The 20,215-nt window shown below is 48.0% G+C and overlaps 1 protein-coding gene across 4 annotated transcripts in view; it reads left to right on the plus strand.

The window, feature by feature from the left end:
- The window catches only part of TBX5 (T-box transcription factor 5), an 89,136-nt gene that overhangs the window by 43,183 nt on the left and 25,738 nt on the right, over nucleotides 1-20,215 (plus strand). For all 4 annotated transcript variants that reach the window (XM_086345979.1, XM_086345983.1, XM_086345980.1 and 1 more), the window contains exons 4-7: nucleotides 1,689-1,808; nucleotides 2,662-2,809; nucleotides 6,776-6,928; nucleotides 15,395-15,486. In XM_086345979.1, the coding sequence (XP_086202105.1) occupies nucleotides 1,689-1,808; nucleotides 2,662-2,809; nucleotides 6,776-6,928; nucleotides 15,395-15,486 (513 nt within the window). The remainder of the gene's footprint in view (nucleotides 1-1,688; nucleotides 1,809-2,661; nucleotides 2,810-6,775; nucleotides 6,929-15,394; nucleotides 15,487-20,215) is intronic.

Raw genomic sequence — 20,215 nt, forward strand, 5'->3', positions numbered from 1 at the left:
ATTCTCCCTGACCTTGGAGCGGTTCCAGGGTCGCACCCGATCGCCAAACCTCGGAATCGTTGAGTGTGTTCGCTACCTCTTTCATTGTTTATAGAAAGAGGCGAAGCCTTTGAAACTGAACCGGGGCTCGGCCGGGCTCTATATACAGACACCGATAAACACGGCAGTTTCGTCAAGACACTCACCCCCACAGTTCCTCTTAAAAGCTCGCAGAGTTTTAGCTAGAAATGCGAGACTTCTGGGGGAGGGGGTAGGAGGGTCGTGCTGCTCGGTGTCCCAGCGTCTGGGTGCGCGCGGGCGTGCGTCCCGGCGCTGGGAGCACCCCGCCGCGGCCCTAGCAATGCTGGACTGGCCCTCCTCGTCCTTAAGGGGCAGAAAGCCCCGGCCTGCGTGTGAAGCCGAGGAGCCGGTAGGCCCGAGCCACCGAGTGTGTGAAGGGGGCGGATGGAGCCGCCTCTCCAGACGCCCACCGCTTCTCCAGCCCAAGCCCCCCGCAATAAACTGACAACAGTGACATTTATTATTATTTGAAATTAAACAATGTCTGCTCCCCTGCTCGGCCCCAGTGAACTAGGAGGCGCGTTCTGTTTATACCAAAGAACTCAAGTCCTCTTCCCATTCCGCCGCCGAGGAAGGAAAGAGCGGCCGGGGCCTCCTTTCCCCCTCCCCAGCCTGAGCCGACGGGATTTAACTATAAAAGGCCTGCGAAGCCTTCTGCGCCTCCGCCTCCAGGCTCGCTCCCTCGGGCAGATAAACACTGTGAGGCGAGGCTCTAAGGCCCGAGGGAGAGGGCTCCCTCACCGATTCCCGCCATCCCTTGGCGAGCCAGGTTCCAGCCACTGGTTCTTGAATCCCGATCGGCCTTGGGAAGGCTTTCGGGGCGGCCTCCATCGGAGGCGGGATGGAGACCCGGGAGTGCGCCTGGACGCGGAGAGGGAGCGGCCACGGCGCATTCGGGGCTGCGGAACCTCCTTCCAAGCACCCGATCTCGCGCAGGGATCAGCTTCTTCCAAAACCAAATTTCTTCGCGGAGGGGCAAAACGTTTAGACTCTCCATGTTAGAGTTCCAGCGCCTTGGAGAAGCGGTGAAACATTTATGAATGAATTCCTGGTCGAGATTCGTGTCAGAGGTCACGCGCTGAGCCATACCCTGGAGGCAGAGGACTGGGGCCAGGATGCACCTTGTGTGGGCACCCACGCGCCGGCAGTCCCAGGGCGCACCCACCTGGGTGCTCACGTGACGGGCAGCTCTGCGCAGAAGGGCCAAAGCACCTGGCTGGGCGAAGCAGGCCACTTTTTTCCGCCCTTAAACCTAATAAGCATTTCCCTGCCCCCGAATAAGAAAATAGGTGTCTGGCTCTGAAAGGAGCATTTAGCAAGAATCGAAATGCGGGGTCCCTTTTTGGCCCTGTTTGAAACTAGTCTCTAGAAGCTCTCTCCTCCTGGTTTCTATTTCCTCCGGTAGATAGGTGTAGTCCCAGCTTGCTTGCTCAGCTCCGGACCTTTCTCCTCCCCATAACTTGGAGGGAAACCTGGGCTGGATCTTGGCAAGTGCGGAGCAGGGGCCACTGTATCTCCTCCGTTTCTTAAAAGATACGTCGATTCTTTGCATAAAAATTTGTGGATGCGATCTTCAGAATATTTGGATTAATTCCCTGTCTCTGTCTCTCCGCCTCCGCCCCTTCTAGGCGGATGTTTCCCAGTTACAAAGTGAAGGTGACCGGCCTGAATCCCAAAACGAAGTACATTCTTCTCATGGACATCGTTCCCGCGGACGACCACAGATACAAGTTCGCAGATAATAAATGGTAGGCAACACAGTAGCAGGGTGGGAAGGGTGGGGTGGACCGTGCAAACCCAACTTCCCTCTCCCCACCGAACCAATAAACGTTGTTTTGAGCTCCTACTGTGTGCTAGAGGTTTTTGCTGCCCACGGCTCTGCATCCTCCTGACCTCACCCTGAAAAAAAGATAGAGCAGCCAGTAGCTCCCATTTTATAGATGGGAAAACTGAGGCTCAGAGGAAGTAAAGTGCCGCTGTCTGTTGCTGGACTGGAGGGTTTGTGGATCTTTACACAGGGTATTGTTCCCAAGCGTTGGAGCTATTTCTAGGGGGCATAAACCATTAACAGTTATTTTTTTTTTTTTATGAGTTACCTGCTTTGAACATGCCTGTTTTATGAAATTGCAAAATCCATTCGGGGTATTTGAGTTAAACAGGCAGGAGAGGAGAGGTTCATTCTTTGGGTACTTTGCTCTCCCAGCTGCCAAGAGTGCAGAGGCTTGAAGACGAAGCCCCTTTGGAAAGCCCGCAAGGATTTTTTTTTTTCCCCGAGACTTTTGTGCACATCCAAGCTTTCCAGAATGCGCCAGTTGTTCGTGGGCAGAGAGATGCTGCGAGATGGAGCCCTTGGTGCTGGGGAAGGAATTAGGTGGAAGGCGAAGGAGCCAGTCAGTTGGTCGAGTGTGGGGCGGGGGGAACGCTCACTTGGACACCGGCTCTAGGCTTTCTGGGCATCTGGCATTGTAGGTTCCCGAGCAAGACCTGAGGGTCAGGCCGTTTCCAGATCTGTCTCGTATTCAGCAGCCGTCGCCCGGCTCGCGAAGCAGCCGGCACCGCGGTGCGCTAAGTCTAGGCGGGTGGCGCCTCTCCTTGGTCTAGGTCTGTGACGGGCAAAGCGGAACCCGCCATGCCGGGCCGCCTCTACGTGCACCCGGACTCGCCGGCCACGGGGGCGCATTGGATGCGGCAGCTCGTCTCCTTCCAGAAACTCAAGCTCACCAACAACCACCTGGACCCATTTGGGCATGTGAGTACCTCCCGCGGTCCTTTCTTGTATCAGCAGGTCCACACCTCTCTTTCTTACCTTCCCCCTCCTCTCCCTCTTTTCCAGAACTTTCTCTCTCTTCCTGGCTCCTTGTGCCCACCCATGCTTCTTTCTTTGCTCCATCTCAACGCCTTGGCCTCTTTCTCCCTCTACCTTTTTGGCCTGGCCTTCTTTCTTTTCCCTTTCCTTGCCTCTTTTTCATCTCTCTTTCCTTTTCTCTTATTTCTCACACCTTCTAATTCTTCCTGGCTTTCTCCCCCTCTCTCCTGCTCAGGCATCTGCCCCTGGCAATCCTTCCTGTTGTCCATTAATCCACACTCTGGAGTGTGTCTTTCCCGGCTGGCTGGTGATTGAGTCCCTTGGTTCTCCTGGCTTGGGGCTCACCCTGCATCTCTGATGCCAGCATCCAGCCAACCTGCTTTTGCTGAGGGACAGGGGTTGTGGGTGACTAAAGCTGTTCATTCCGGGCCTGGAATTCCTGTTCGTTCAGCCCCATCTGTGATTAGGGACTGGTTGCAGTCCTGCAGAAAACATGGGCCCTCTAGCTCGGTGGGTACTCGGCACAGATCACAAAGGCTGGACCACAGTGGGAGCCTTATACCTTACCTTTTGTTGTTGTTGTTCAGACGCTAAGTTGTATTCAGCCCTTTGCGAACCCACAGACTGTAGCCCGACAGGCTCCTCTAGCCATGGGATTTCCCAGGCAAGAATACTGGAATGGATTGCCATTTCCTTCTCCAGGAGATATTCCCAGCCCAGGGATGGAACCAACATCTCCTGAATTGGCTGGTGGATTCTTTACCACTGAGCCACCAGGGAAGCCGATGCCTTACCTACCTCCTTCCAAATCCTCTTATCATTGGGATGATCTAGATGAAAGGGAGACCCTAGGCCCTCTGCTTCCTGTTTTATAGATGGGGAGACCAACCCCCCCAGAGGCGAACTCTGGTACCCAAGCCCCTTTGAGCTTGACACTCTTGGGTTTATCTGTTTGTTCCAGTTTCCAGCTTTTCCCTCTCCTCCCACCATGCCCAGAGTGGGCAAGCCCAGATCAGGCTCTTACACCTGGAATCTGGATTGACCCTAAGAGACAGGGGCCGGGGGAACCCCCTGAAACTGCAAGATATTGCGGGTGTAGTCTCCTGCCTTCCAAGAGAATATGTAGCTCCTAGAGATCTAGTGTTCTTGCCTGGAGAATCCCAGGGACCGGGGAGCCTGGTGGGCTGCCGTCTATGGGGTCACACAGAGTCGGACACGACTGAAGTGACTTAGCAGTAGCAGCAGCAGATTCTCTATAGGATATCATTCTCTGTTCCCCAAAGAAAAACCAACAGAACATGGATTTTGGGGGAAACATCCCTAAATCTCTTCATTGGACATGATTACCAGGACAGAACACAATCTTTGAATTCAGAGTTCAGAAACTTTAGTTTGCTGATTCCACCAAACGAGTCGGGGGTGGAACCACCCTGAGGTGGTCCCATCTCAGGGCATTTGACCCTCAGAGCAGCTTAGAGAAGAGGATGGAAATAAAGCATTTATAACTGGGAGCTCGCGGGAGGGGAGATGACCTGCCTAAGGTCACACAGCTTGTATTGGGGAAGGAGGATGTGAGGCTAGGTCTAATTCCAGAAGCGATCCAGGTCCTGCCACTCTGTTTAGAGAGAAGATCAACAAACACATGATCCCCAGTTTGGGGACCTGAGGGGCCTGGGTGCAGATGCATTTGTTCAGGAGGGAGGAAGGTTTGTGAAGGTTCAAATGAAAAATCAGGTTCCTGAGGCCTTAGGGCTAATACCCTGAGCCCACAGGGTCCAGTGGTGGAAGGGGACCACAGGTTCTTCACTGATGCTTTCAGTTCCGCTGTACACGGGGTTGGTGTGAGACCGGACTGGCCACTCTGGCAGAGCAGAGAGAAGGAAGAAGATTCATTCCCTTTCTACGCTGTAGGAAGAGATTGCAAAGGGGCAGAGTGGGTATTTTCTGGGCAAAATACTGGGACCTCCTTTGCGTTTAAACCGGGTATTTTGCCGGCAGGGTCCAGCTAGTGGTGCATCCAAGCCAGGTGTACTCTCCAGCTTGCGTGGGAGTTGGCGCGTGGGCTGTTAGGTTTGGGAAAGCATGCTGAAGCTAGGCTTTACGTTAAACAACAGAGAGAGGACCATTTTGTAAAGGACCTGCCTGCATCTTCCCGGGACCGCATCCTTCTGGAGGCTAGGAGCCGTTGGTGGGGGGCCTCCGTGAATCCTTGGTCTGGGCTCCTTAGCTTTCCCTCTGGGGACTTGGGTGTGCCTTTGGGGTCGCGCTGGGGTAGACCCCTAGGGAAGGCGCGCGCACAGCCCCGCGCCCGGCGCCCATGTGAGTTGCAGGTCTTTCTGCGCCCGAGGAGGAGCGGCTCGGGACTCCCCAGCGGCCACGCATTCCCACCCTAAACTCCGGACTCGGAATCCAAAGCCGCCCTAATGAAATTAAGGGCCATTAGATCGCCCTCGCGCTGATGTCTCCACACTGTCCCCGGCCGTCAAAGCAATTTGGCTAAGCCGGGACGATGGCCGCGCCGGCCGGGGGCTGCGGCGGCCCGCGGGGCCCCGCTGCGTCTCTCTGTCGCCACGCCGCCCGGCCCGGCGTCGCTATCGGCCGGGGAGGCAGCCGGGCCGCGGCGGCCGGAGATTAGAGCCTCGCGGCCCGGGGGTCGGGAAGCCGCGGGGTCCAGAGCTTTTTGCGCCCCTCCCCCGGCTGGGTCGGGCCGCGCTCCCCTCCCGCTCCTCCAGGCCGATCTCAAGGGTTGGCCCAAGCACCCTGCCCCAGGGTCATCCATGCAAATAATCAAAGACACTGAGACTCCCTCTGCCGCTCAGTGTCGCGATCCTGGGGAAAAACCAGGCCAGATTTTTCAGCTCAGGAAACGCGGCGGTTAGCACATTCGGTGGGTATAGCTCTAGAACGTTTTGACAAACATTAGCGTTACCAGCCTCCCGGCGGCTGCAAACTGCAAGGCGTCAACCAGATAACACATTCGGTTTTATTCGTGAGGATGCTCGTCTTCTCTGGTTGGTCCTGCTCCAGAGAGAGAGAGTGGTGCCTGCAGACCCCTCTTGGTCTTTACTGTGGTGGTTGTAATCATAGTACAGCGGCAACAGGGAGACCCCACTGGTCCCTGAGACCCCCTCCCCAAACATGGAGAAGGTAGAAAGGAAGGAGAAAAATATTGCCCACCAAGTAGGATGCCCCAGTTCTGTTTAGGGCCAAGTCTGGAGATAATTCCAGTGGTGGATCCTGAAATGTAAAATTGGAGGAAGGGACTCTTGAGGCCACCCAGGCCCCTGTTTGGTGTTAGGCGGGGCTGTTTCTCCCCCCATCTCACACCCTCCCCCACCACTTTCCTCTCGTCTTCATTGACTCCCCTTTGCACATTATCCAAACAAAGGACCAAGCCGGTGATTTTTCCTCCAGTTCTGCAAATGCTTGGTCTCTTCTTCTGCATCTCTTTGAACTTTTTTTTGGGGAGGGGGGGCAGAGAAGGGGTGGTTATTTGTATGTATGTTTATTTGTTTCTGCACTCCTTTCATTCAAAAATTACTGCCCAGACTTCCTTGGGGGCACCAATTCCCCAAACTTGCTTCACTCGCATGGAGGGGGCGGGAAGTGCCCTATGTAGAGAGTTAATTTATTAAGCAAACTTTATTAAGAATTCTGATTTACTACCCCGTGTGCTTTCGGTAGATTCCTGGAATATTACTGTGGCTTTTTCAGATGGAAATTGTCATTTTTGAAATGTTTCTTTTTAATGAAATCACTGGCTTCTTTTCAAAAACAGGAGTGAAAAAAAATCAGACCTTTTTTTGAGAGTCTATATAAGGAATGTAACTTTGGGGTGGAGAGTGGGGTTTTATGGAAACAAAGGGGGTTTGATTTTTCTTACCATCTCATTTTCTTTATTATTTTTAGATTATTCTAAATTCCATGCACAAATACCAGCCAAGATTACACATCGTGAAAGCAGATGAAAATAATGGATTTGGCTCAAAAAACACCGCGTTCTGTACTCATGTCTTTCCTGAGACGGCGTTTATTGCGGTGACTTCCTACCAGAACCACAAGGTAAGCCCAGGACCCAGGAACCAGCAGGCCTGGGGTCACCTGCTTGTTTGCATGAATCCGCAGGGGGCTTCTGCTAAAACCTTAAGCCTTCTGGACACCTTTATTCCACCCTACAGTGGGCACCAACTTCTGTCCAGGGGGCTGAGGCAGGAACAGAGCTGCAGCCTAAGGATCGCAGCTGTTTGTACTGTATTCACAGGCTTGGCATGAAAACCATACTCCCACACACTAAATGGAAATTGTCAAACCATAGCTGACCACCTGGTATCAACACTTATCCTCAAATGCAACAAGAAGTCATCCGCCTGCAGTGGTGGAAAGATCAGTGAAAAGAAAGGTCCCCTCACTGACGGGCTCGGTGCCCTTGGGTGGGGAACCTGGTGCCACCCTGCCTGGGGCCACCTTTTCTGTGGGGGGGGGGGTGTCGGTGTCCTTTCCTCCTCTACTCTTGCCTTTTGGATGCATTTCAGCTCCCATCGGGGGAGGTGGCTGAGTTGCTGGAAACCTTGAGCTTGGACCTTCCCAGATGCTTTCTTACTTGTTTCGGTAATGACTGACCCCAAAGTACATACTCAAGCAAGACTAGCATTGCTAAAAGAAAAGCAAAAACTGAGAAACTTGTGTCACCAGCTGCCTGAATTGACGTTCTGGGGACTTAAATAAGATCCTGCCAGGACACAGCCTGGTGTGGGGAGATGTGCACAAGGCCAGCTCATTGTTTCTGGTGGCTGCAGTGTTGTGTAGAGGTGGGATGTTGCAGATGGCTTGTGTCACCGGCAGAACCCCACACTGTTTGAAATTCAGGCCCCAGTTTGGTCCTTCAAAGCTTGACAGTGATGCTAGAATAAGATGCCTCCCTAACTGCAGGTCAGGGGGTAGAGATCTTGCTTGGGAGAAAGGGCTCATCTTGACTTGTCGTGGTTCATGTCTGTTCTTTAGAAACCCAAGTGCCCATAGAGATAGTGATAGTGAAGTCACTCGGTCGTGTCCGACTCTTTGCGACCCCATGGACAGTAGCCAACCAAGCTCCTCAGTCCATGGGATTTTCCAGGCAAGAATACTGGAGTGGGTTGCCATTTCCTTCTCCAGGGGATCTTCCCGACCCAGGGATCAAACTCGGGTCTCCCGCACTGCAGGCAGACGCTTTACCGTCTGAGCCACCAGTGCCCATGGATTCATCTTATTGGCCTGGATATTATTGGCGTGGGGAGGGCAGGACTGAATGATTCCTAAACCTCGATATGGAAAGATCTGGAAGTGGGAAAGGCAAAATATAGGGGCTGGGGAGGCATCGCTGCCCCGCTCCAGGGTGGTAGACTCTTAGGAATATTGTGAAGTGATTTGGGGTTAGGGGCTGTGGGAGGGGAAAGTGGTGAGGGGGTCCACATGAGATCAGTGAGGGCGGGTCATGTGGATGACTTACGGAGGTGGACAGGGAGCTAGGGTGCCCTCCCCCTCTACAGCGCCCACCCCTCCCCCATCTGCAAGAGAAAAGTGGGGTGGGGGGAGGCTGCAGAGGCTGTGGAGCCAGGCTGGAGAGGCCAGGTTACAGTGAGAGATGGGCTTAGCACTCTAAAGCCTCCAGTCACCCCTTGAAGGTCATTTCATGCAGGCTGTGTGTTGGCTAATCCCCACCCCCAAGGAAGCCAGGGCAGTTACGAAATGCTGTGGGTAATCTCCAAATTCAGATTGTCAGTGACCAAGCCAAGCTGTGATGGATGGTCCCTTGCAGGCCACACGGCCTGTTTGGGATCCCAGGCCTTGGCAAGCTTCCTTTCAGCAGAAAACGCACTCCCTCCTATCCGCTAAATGTGATTACTTTTTAAAGCAAAAGAAGAACTTTTTATGTTATTATTTTAAAAAAATTTCTACCCACTTTAACCAATAAGAGAAAAAAAACGGTAGGGTCAAGTGCCCTGAAAGTTGCTATGCTGTTTCAGGCTAATTTGAGTCTGGCTGCTAGAAACCTGTTTCCTCTATGGCTGCTGTAAACCTATGTTTAACTTTGTGGTGATGGCTACAGGGGAAAAAAATGAAAAAAAATAGCAACCAGAAGGCTCAGTTCCCCATATGTGTATGTGTGTGTGTATATATGTGTGTATGTGTGTGTGTGTGTGCGTGCTTAGAGCTTCCTAGTCTTGACACAGGGCCCCAAAATATGTTGAATCTTTTTTTTTCCTGCCAGGAAAACCCAGGTTCATCCAGAGAGAGGGGACAGGAAGTGATAGACATATGAAAGCGGCCTGGTAAAGAAACACATGAGTGTTCAGGTCCTTTGGGAGAAATCCCCAAGCTTTATATATTAATAGCAAAGATCTTAGGGATTCCTCAGGAATGGGTAGATTTGGGGGACCACACAATCTTTCTCTGTTTATAGCTTTGTTGATGCGTAACTGTCATATGATAAACCACACTATTTGAAGTATTCAATTAGCTATTTGGCATATGTGTATGTCCATGAAACTGTCACTGTAGTTACTTGTGAACACACTCAACACCCTTTAGATTTTATTTATTTAAAGGTCTTCTTCAATGCACGTATTTGCTCATCTATGTGTGTGGAGTGCCTGTCCAATGGGGTGTGTACATGTAAGTTTTGAACACAATCTAGGAGATTGTGTATCTAAATGCTCATGGGTCCCAAAACGTGAGTTCCCAAAGATGCATTTGAATATATGTGTGTTGGTTTTGTTTTTTTTTTCCGCTGGTTTTTTCTTCCAGTTTTATTGGGATATAATTGACACATGTACTGTATGAGTTTCAGGTGTACAGCATCACACTTTGACTTAATGTCATGAAATAAGGACCGTGATCAGCTGAGTGATGAATATAGGTGTATTTGAGGATCACACAGGAATTACTGATTTTCTTCATTGGTTGAGCCAAGAAGCCAGGCTGAGCTGTACATACAGGGTTTTTTGTTTGTTTGTTTTTGTTTTTTTGAGCCAGCCTGGCATCCATAAGAAGGATTTCAAGCGCTCAAGGAGATGACTTTCAAGCACTCTCTCCTGCATGAGGTTTTCCCCACTTTTGAGTTATCAAGTACCAATAACACCTATTTTCTTTGTCAGGAGGAAGTCTAAAGCAGTGTATTTTTCCAGTTGCATTCAGGCCCCTGCAGACATGCCCCACGTGGATATATGATGTGTGACTTAAATAAGTGGGGCAGTTGGGTTGACTGTGATTTGTGGGCTCTGTTTTGTCACTTTATTGTCCCACCTGGATAGGGTGTTGAGACTCTTGGCTTTGTGGGTAAAAGCCACCTGGGCTGTTCCTCATCCTCGTGTGTTAGTGTCACAATCTGGCGGTAGATGCTTGGGTTCAAATCTATCTGACTTGGGCAAATTATTTAACTCAGTTTTCCCCATCTGTAAAATGGGAATAAGAAGAGATTTTTTTTTTTTTTTTTTTGGTTATTATCATGGTGGGGATTAAAATAAGCTAATCCATGAAATGTGTAATCATGCAGAGCCCGGGTAAAGAGTCAGCACAGGTTGTTAGTGATGAGTCATGATCGACTTCATAACTGATCAGTTAACAGTAACAGGGCAACTCCATCCAAAACACAGGTTCTGGAAATCTCTTTGCCTATCCTATTTTAGAATCTGAAAAGCTGAGATTTTTAAATAAGCTCTTATTACTGTGGTTGAAACACAACTACAACTACTTTGTGGTCTAATTGGTTCATTTCCTGATTGTTCTGTCAGTCCAAGGACAGTTTGCCTGGCATTATGCTTTGGAAAGAAAAGCAGTCTATGTGATTGAATTGCCAGGACAGTTTGGAATAATGTGGTTGTTCAATGGCAAAGTCCTGTCCGACTCTTTGCAACCCCATGGACTGCAGCATGCCAGGCTCCTCTGTCCTTCACTAGCCCCTGGAGTTTGCTCAAATGCATGTCCATTGAGTCAGTTGGAAAAATGCGAGCCACCAAGTTTTGTCCCAAAGGGCTTAGTGCCTCCAGACTGCTCTTTGCATGCAGGTACCAGGTGGAGGCAGGTATGTGGCAGGCTTCATTTGTTACACTGCCATCACACACCTGTATACCATGGGGTTCCTAATGACACAGCATATTTCCTGAGCCCAGCTGTGATCCCAAGCTGGATTTGGGGGTTATTTTCCCAGATGGTTGACAGCTTGAAAAAGATATTTAAACACTCGAATCTTCCCCAGCGACGCTCACTCTGTGAAACAGGTTTTTGTAAGGTTTGTGCCGCAGTTGTCAGCAGCTCCCAGGGCAATCCCTAGAAATATTTAGGTGTTAAAAAAAAGGTCACATGGGCATTTCATTTCCCCGCTTAGGCAACAATGGCTTTGTATGCAAGCGTGTCTCTCCCTTCAATATTAACTTACTTTGCCATTAAAAGGCATTTTCCTCCTGTTTAAATCATTGTGTATGGAGCCTGTATTTATGAGGTATGAGCTCTCTGGTCAGGACCAGGAAATGAACCCCTAATAGAGAGACATAATTAAGATTTTTGGCCCTCGCGAGGGTTTTTTTTTTATTTTTTTTTCCCCAAAAGCGAGAATTCACAACAATTATTCTCATTAATTTTTACAACCTCTGTCTCAGTGGTTGGACCTGGCATTTATATTTGTTTTTCTCCCCATCAGGCCCCTCCCCCGGATATCCGGTTTTATGCTGATTTTGGAGGGAGTACGTTTGTATGACGCATGGAAATCAGTTTCAGTGGAGCCTTTGGGTAGAACTCAGACATCCAGGTGTATTTGTGCCTGTGAGTGACTAGCTCCACGTTAGGAAGGGAATTTCATAGACAGAGTTATGGTAAATGAGGGGACTAGTATGAAATAAGATAGACATTTTCACCGGCCCCTAAGCTTACATGTTAAGATTTCTCAGGGGTAATTCTTGCAACCATAGCCATCTATCCTCATATCTACAGAGCAAGGTAGATAGGTAAGATCCACACATCTCCGTGTATGTCTCACCAATTGTGCGCATCTCTGACAGCATATTTTTGGGAGGTATGGTATAAGAACAAGAATTCTTTTTCTGTTTGAATTCTGTTTGAGGTGCAAGGGATTTCATAGACAGGGTTATGGTAAATGAGAGGACTAGTATGAAATAAGATAGGCATTTTCACCTGCACCTAAGCTTACTTCGAGCAGAAGTTTTTTTTGAGTAAAAGATTTTGCTGATAAAATACCAAAACCCACCCTTTTCTTTTTTTTGCTCTGAGTAATTTTTTTGTGTGGAATAGCGATGTCATGGAATAGGCATTAATTCAGCCCAGTTGCCCCACCCCGATTGTCTTATTGTTCTCAGTATTTTCAGGAGCTGGCTTCTGTCTCCGATGGGTGGGTGAGGGGCATAAAAATCGGGATAAGGGTTCCCTCCACCCTTTTTAAAAATGATCTAATTTTTACTCAACATTTTGAGAATCTCTCCCTCCTACCCCTCACCATTAAAAATGCTTTATGTTTTTATGGTTGCATTTTGCTGTCATAAAACTGGTGTGAGAAAGAAAGCCCCGCTAGGTGATGGGGCTGAGTTGGGGAGTGCACATGTTCAAGATTGTTATCCAAAAAGACTTTGTATTTAAAAAAAAATTTTTTTTATTGAGATAAAGTTGATTTACAGTGTTGTGCCAGTCTCTTCTGTTTTCCAGAGAGGTTTTACAGATGTTTCTATATACTCTGAAGAGTTGATTTGAAGTCAGAAAGTTGCAGGAATGGGTTACCATGTTAAAAAAAAAAGGAAGGAGAAGGGAACGTGTATACATAGACATCCCCACGCGTAGTTTAAAAGTTTTAAAGTTGATTTTATTTTTTTGGAACAGTTTCAGGTTCATAGTAAAGCTGAGTGGGAAGCAGAGCCTTGTATAACCTCTGTCCGCTTCCCCCAACCATGTACAACCTCCCCTACTAACAGCACCCCCCACCCCCAACCTCAGAGTGGGACACATGATACCACTGATGAACCTGCATGGACGCATCATCACCCAGGGTCTGTAGTTTGCCTTCGAGCTCACTCTTGGTGTTATAGATTGTGGGTTTTTTTTTTTTTCGGTTGTGCCATGCAACTCATGGGACCTTACTTCCCTGACCAGGGATCACACCTGTGTCCCCTGCAGTGGAAGCTCCAAGTCCTAACCCCTGGGCCACCAGGGAATTCTCTAGATTCTGTGGGTTTAGACAAATGTGTAATGACACGTCTTCACCGTGATGTATCCCACAGAAATCATTTCATTGCCCTAAAAATCCTCTATGCGTCTCTTGTTCATTTTCCCCTTCCTCCTAACCCCTGGCAACTGCTACTCTTTTTGCTGTTTCCCTAGTTTTGCCTTTTCCAAAATGTCATAGTTGGAATCACATAACATTTAAAAAATGTTAAGTTTATATATATTTTTATTGTGAGCACACAGACTCATATATAGTAATTTTATATTCATGACAGAGTCCTGGGGTTAGAAGGAAATGCTGTAAGACCATGTCTAGCAGAAAACAGAATGTTCTTGCCCCCAAATGGACAAATCTGTACATTCATTAATTATGCCTAGTTTCTCAAAGCAACTTCTTGGTTTCTCGAAGTCTGTAAAGATGCTACTGGGGGGTAGAAAAGATGGCTCTGTGCGGATCTGTAGATGATGGAACCATAGGAAAAAAATCTGTTCTTGTTCTAACTATCTTTCTATTCATCTACTACAGAAAGGGAGACTTACCTCGGTACTGGTTTATGTTAAATACTTCCGTAAAAGTGTCGGATTTTCCTTTGCAACAAAGGGAAGGCTGGCCTTCAGTGTGGAACTTTCTAGGGGTACCAGTAGAGAGAATTTGATACACTTGTTATCTTTGTATTGACTTGCAAGTGTTTCCACTTTGACATATAGAAAAGTGATATAGTATATTTATAAAATAGATTTACATAAAAAGTGTTTGATTTTGGACACGTCCACAGTGGTCTATTTAAATGGATAACCAACAGGGACCTACTGTATAGCACAGGGAGCTCTGCTCAATGTTACATGGCAGCCTGGATGGAAGGGGAGCCTGGGGGAGAATGGACACATGTATATTTTATGGCTGAGTGCCTTCTCTGGTCACCTGAAATGACCACAACACTGTTAATTGGCGATATTCAAATACAAAATAAAAAGTTTTAAAAGAAGAGGATCATTAAGAAGCCAGTAGAGGAAGAACAATGAAATAATACAAATATAAATAATCAATCCAAGTAAGACCAAAACTATGAAAGAATAAATAAAAAATAGTAAAAACAGAACATAATTATGACTACCTTAAATTTTAATCAGTAATTATAATTCAGTAGTTAAATTGAAAATAAACAGAATACTGGGCTTCCCTGGTGGCTCAGTGGTAAAGAATCCATCTGTCAATGCAAGAGATGTGGGTTTGATCCCTGGAGAAAGAAATGACAACCCACTCTAGTATTCTTGTCTGAGAAAATCCCATGGGCAGAGGAGCCTGGTGGGCTACAGTCCTTGGGGTTGCAAAAGAGTCGGACACGACTTAGTGACTAAACAACAACAAACAAAATACTAAGAAGTAAAAAAAGTGGTTTGGTTTAATAAAAATATTAAGCAGATTAGTAGACCAAGACTATATAGGTATAATAATGATGAAGTGATTTTTGAATGACCTCTGATGAACACTGCCTTGGTGTCTGTAAAGTGATCTGATATATAAAAATTCAATTCACACACAGTTTTTGGGACATACTTCTGGCAAACTTCATAGGGATGTACTCTTTTACCTAGATCTGCTACTATACATTCATGCTAACAGAATATGTTGATGATTTCAAGAATATGTGTGATGGACCTTGAACCAAAAGACCCCGTTCTATCACTGAGTTTTAGACATGGCAACAAAAATTTCCCAGAAGAGGATTCTTTCTTCCTTATATAATTAAAGAGGTTTGGAGCTGTTAGGTAGCTCTTGTATATATTATAATTCTATATGTTGGTCTTTATTTAATTAGACACCCTCCTTTTCACTGGAACTAGCAAACTCTGTGAAAACTATGAAATGAATGTGAAATGAGGTATAATAGGATTTTGAGAGCAATAATCAAGTCCTTCCCAATGGAGATTGCCACGCTGCAGGAAACTGACATCGTGTCAACATGGTACAATTTTCCAAGGGGGTGGAGGACCAAGTGTTGAGGTCTGCATTGTGTTTGAAACACAAAATGCTATGATTGAGACAAAAATGCCAATCCGGCTGGAATGATGCAGAGTATGACTCCAATTAGTGGGCAAACTGAAACCAGGTTTTTGTCCCCCCTTTTATAGACAGTCTGATCTAGGACATTTTTCAGAGCCTCATTTTGAATGCAGTGATGGGTCCTGTTGACATGACGGGCTTAATTTGCTTCTTTGGGTTGCCAGAGACTGTGTTTCCATGACACTTATCATTAGCTGGGTCACCAGGCGGTTTTATAGCAACCAAGTGAACACGGAACTCTCTCTCTCTGCTTCGTACAGATCACCCAGTTAAAGATTGAGAATAATCCCTTCGCCAAAGGATTCCGGGGCAGCGATGACATGGAGCTACACAGAATGTCGAGAATGCAAAGGTAAGAAAGTGTGATCCTTGGCTCCCCGCTCTCTGCATCCCTTGCCCTTCAATAGCCCAGGTGAGCCAGCAGCCCCGGAAGACCAGGCACAGAGAAATGGGGCCTTGTTGCAATCGAGAGAAACGAGAATGAGCCTCTGGAATCCCACTTTCTGATAAGCCTTTCACTGTCGCCCACCAGGCTTCTCTGTCCATGGGACTCTCCAGGCAAGAATACTGGCGTGGGTTGCTGTGCCCTCCTCCAAGGGATCTTCCTGACCCAGGGGTTGAACCTGTGTCTCCTGCAGCTTCTGTGTTGTAGGCGGGATTTTTATGGCGTAAACCAAACCCTCCATGTGGTCTCCTCTATCAGACGCTCTGGAGCGTGTAGATTTGGGGAAGACTGTGTATGAGGGGACTTGACCATTTGCATCTGCCCACGGAGCAAAAGCTACAATTTTCTCCTCTTTCTCTGCTGTCTTCCTCTCTAGTGAAGTCCTCTCTCTCTTTCTTCCCATAAGTCATCGCCGATGAATGATTTTCTTTTGGCAACAGCTCTTGGTAAATGAAAGGGGAGTTAATGGCTTGATTTCCGTGGGGTGATATACAGACTTGACACCACGCGGCCTCCCAGGCGTGGGGCGGGGATGGTGGATTAGAAGCTGGTGATAAAAATTGTTTGGTCTTTTTACATATCCTGTGGTCTTGGTCGCTGATATGATGAATAGGAGGGGCTCTGGCAAATGGACATAGTGGGAATTCGGTCTGATTTGAAACGATTGTACAAGCATTGCCAATTTTGTCGAATATTCTCTTGGTAGAGTTCCAAAATAACTTACCATATGGCAAGAGAATTCAAGATGCATTTTGTTCCTTTTGACCAAGAAATGTTGTTTTTTTCTTTCCATTTTGGTGGGTTTAGCATTTCAAAATAAAATGAGGTCATTTAGGAAGCTTAGCCTTATCCTTTCTGGAAAACCCGAAAAGGGAGAGTTGGGCAGATGGACACATGTACTCATTCAAAGGAGGACAAGAGACCCAAGAAGAAGAGGGAGAGAAAGGTCCCAGAGCTTTGTGGTTTAAACGTTGGGTTTGGAAATAACATGCTGTAGAAATCTTTTTCAGATAGTGGGCTTAGCAGATCTAATTTTGCATGCTTTTAAAAAATAAGTATGTCATTATCTTCAGGTCGAACAGGTACACCAGACTCATATGAATTCCTGTATTAATAACTGATTTCCTTCATGATGGTGGACTTGTAAGATGCTTTATGTGGTGAAAATAACGAAGTCCTTAAATTATTATTTAGAAACATTTTTAGCTTTACGTGTCTTCACTTGGAAGTTGGAGTTGAATTTAGCCTGTGGTCGGTGGAAAAGTTGATAACAAACATCGCTTGAAGGTGAAAGAGGTCAAACTATTTTCAGCTGTTGGCTCAGGGACCCACGTGTTGTTTATATGGTGTCTAAACCCCATCCTGTCCTGATGGTCATCTTGTCATCATGGCAGCTTAGCCACTGATGGACAGTCTCATCTTGGTCATCCTGCAGGTAGGGGTCCAGGCTGTGCAGCTGGGGACTGAAGGGCTTTTTCCATCCCCTACTTCTTCCCCCCTTTCCATCAGGTCCAGGGCAGGTGGGATTATGGGTTTAAGGTATTGCAAGTAGCCCCCTCAATTTTACCCGGTCATCTGGTCTCAGAGGTGCTACCTTCTTATCATGTCTCACAGTTCACCTCCTTTCTCCATCTAGGCTGCCTTTCCACCAGCAGCCTCACCTGCCACAGCCTCTAACCTCTTTAGGCCTGACACCAGCTCTGTTCCCCTCCCAGACATGTTCCAGGCAGCTGCCAAAGACATCTTGTCCCTGTGCTTGGTTGCTCAGTCGTGTCCAACTCTTTGTGACCCCATGGACTCTAGCCCACCAGGCTCCTCTGTCCATGGAATTTTCCAGTCAAGAACACTGGAGTGGGTTGCCATTTCCTTCTCCAAGGGATCTTCCTGACCCAGGAATGGAACCGGGGTCTCCTGCATTGCAGGGGATTCTTTACCAGCTGAGCTACCCAGGGAAGCCCAAAGACATCTTTGTACAGCACAAATAAGACACATTTCTTCACAGCCTCAAACACTCCTATTGCCCTCTGTGTCAGGTCCAGACGCCTTGGTGTGTTTGACCACGCCCTTCCCATCTGGCCTGGCCACGCCCTTCCCATCGGGCCTGGCCACGCCCCCTAGCTCTGTTCCTTCCGGTGTCCCCTCTCCCTTTCAATCAGGCTGAAGGAGTGGCTCCAAATCTGTCTTCTATCTATTGTTTTTGGCCCCGTGAACACCACGGTTGGTTAACTAAGCTCCATCTTTCCCCCCTCCCCTTCCATCTCCTGCCCATCACTAAAGCCTCCTTGTAACTATTTCTCCTTGTAGCTGTGCCTTCCTCCAGGGAGCTGCTTCTGGCCACAGACTGCCTGGTCCGGGTGTGTCTATTCCTAGGAGCCCTCACTGGTTTTCTGTGTCAGGCTGGGCGCCACACTTTGGAAGCTGGTTGGACAGATGATGGGCATGGAAGCAGAGACAGTGGGGGATGGACAGGTGTTTGAGAGTTCGCATGTCAGCAATCCTGGAGTCTCTTCCTACAGCTCTGAACCACGTGCCTGGTGAGCTATTTAGGCACAGGACTCTGCTTAGGTCTGAACTCTGCCCTAACTACTCCTTAGGGTTATTGCACATTGGCTGTGGGCTTCTTCCCACCTAGGCACCTGGAGTTGGAAGGAAGGAAAGGTAATTGGTCCTCAGTAAGAGGTCAGGGATTGACATGTTGGATTGAAACTCTCAGCCTCACAGACACGTGTGTCTTTGTGGCTGTGTGAGGAGTTGCATTGTGAAACAAAGAGAGTTGGACTGACCACTCTCCAGGCTGGGAGAGTGGACAGGGTCATCCACCCAGTTCTCTGGACCTGTCCCCTGGCGGGGAGAAGGAGCAAAGCAGAGAGGCTCCAGTAAGGTTTGGAGTCAGACAAACCTGGGTTCAGTCCTTGCTCTGCGTGTATCAGCCCGTGACCTCGGGCAAGTGATGTTACTGCAGGGGGCCTCAGTATCCTCATCTGTAAAATGGGCATAAATAAAGATAGCTTCCCCTTTCGGGAGTTCTTGTAAGATCTATGTGAGAGAGTGCCTGAAGGGTGCTTGGTTCCTAGTCCATGCTCTAAAATATGATCCGAGTCAGGGAGAACTCCTCATTACTCCTAGTTTTGCCCTTGTTCAGAATTGAGTCTGGGCTGTGGTCCCAACTCCCAGGTCACAGTTGGTAGTGACAAGTGGGGAAGATGGCTCTCCGGAGACGGCTCTGATAACAGCCTGGCTGGAACGGCGGGCTCACTGTTGATCTTGTAATCCTGTTTCCTGTCCCCCACACACCCGGTGACAGCTGGCTCAGGCAGCAAAGCGGGAGGAATGAAATTTCCTCTAATTCCAACAATCGGAACGGAGGGAGGGAGAGGGGTGGGGTGATGGAGGGCTGAACCTTAACTCTGCCGTGATCCCACGTAAATAACTTTTGGATTAGCTTGGCAAGTGTCTGGGCACGTACCCTCCTCCCCTCTCTTCACCCAGCAATCTGTGTTTGGAACATGCGGAGAGTATCTTAGTTATTTTCCAACGTTTATGTATGGTTTCTAGTTACAGAAGCGATAACTACTTATTCTGAAAATGGGAGAGTGAAGGGAAAGCAGAAAGAAGAAAATAAAATCATTTTGCAAATCCTGTCTCTAGCCGACTGATTAAAATATGTGCCAAGGTTATTTGGAAAGGTTAATCTGTGGCTTAAAAACATCTTATCCTAAAAAACCAATATTTCCCAATTTGCAGGGCCCCCTCCCCTGGTGACAAATGAGATGACTTTAGAGCGTGCCCACAGATACCAGGCACATCAGGCTGATTTCATAGACAATATTGTTTAGAATAAGACTAAGTTCTCTTTTATTGACTTATTTCTTTGGCTGTGCTGCACTGCATTTGGGATCTTGGTTTTGTGACCAGGGGTTGAACTCATGCCCACAAAACACAGAATCTTAACCCCTGGACCGCCTGGGAAGTCCTCAAGACTAAGTTTGAAGGAAGGAAGGGAAGAAGGAAAAGAAAGAAGGAGGGAGGGAGAAGGGAAGGCAAGCTAAGGCTGGTTGTTTAGAGAAAATATTCTTTGTGACCCCATGGACTGTAGCCTGCCAGGCTCCTCTGCCCATGGAATTTTCCAGGCAAGAATACTGGTGTGGATTGCCATTTCCTTCTCCAGGGGATCTTCCCATGAACTAAATAGCAGAAGAGGTGATATGAAGATTTGGCCAACGTTGTCAAGGTGATATGCAAATCACAGAAATTCGGGAGATGCACCTAAATGCTCACCCTAGTGAGAAAGCGTGGGCACTTCACTGTCAAAGCTGAATGAGAACTTCCTGGGAGTCAAAGGTCCCGGTGGGGCCAAGGACAGGGGCCACTGAGTGCAGGGAGGTGCTTTTATCGAGAGGATGGGAGTCAGGTTTTGTGGGATGAATGGGATTTTTTCTTTTTGCTAGCTCTTGTTTTTTAATTTTTAAACTCTATTTTATTTTCAGCTATGCCAGGTCTTAGTTGCTGCACATAGGATCTTCATTGCGGCATGCAGGCTTCCCTCTGGTTGAGGTGCTCAGGCTTAGTTGCTCCGAGACATGTGGGGATCTTAGTTCCCCTCCCAGGAATCGAACCCACGTCTCCTGCATTGGAA

This window comes from Bos grunniens, chromosome 17 (genome assembly GCF_055505025.1).
Source record: "Bos grunniens cultivar Pamir isolate PY7600 chromosome 17, Bosgru_T2T1.0, whole genome shotgun sequence".
Classification (NCBI taxonomy): Eukaryota; Metazoa; Chordata; class Mammalia; order Artiodactyla; family Bovidae; genus Bos; species Bos grunniens.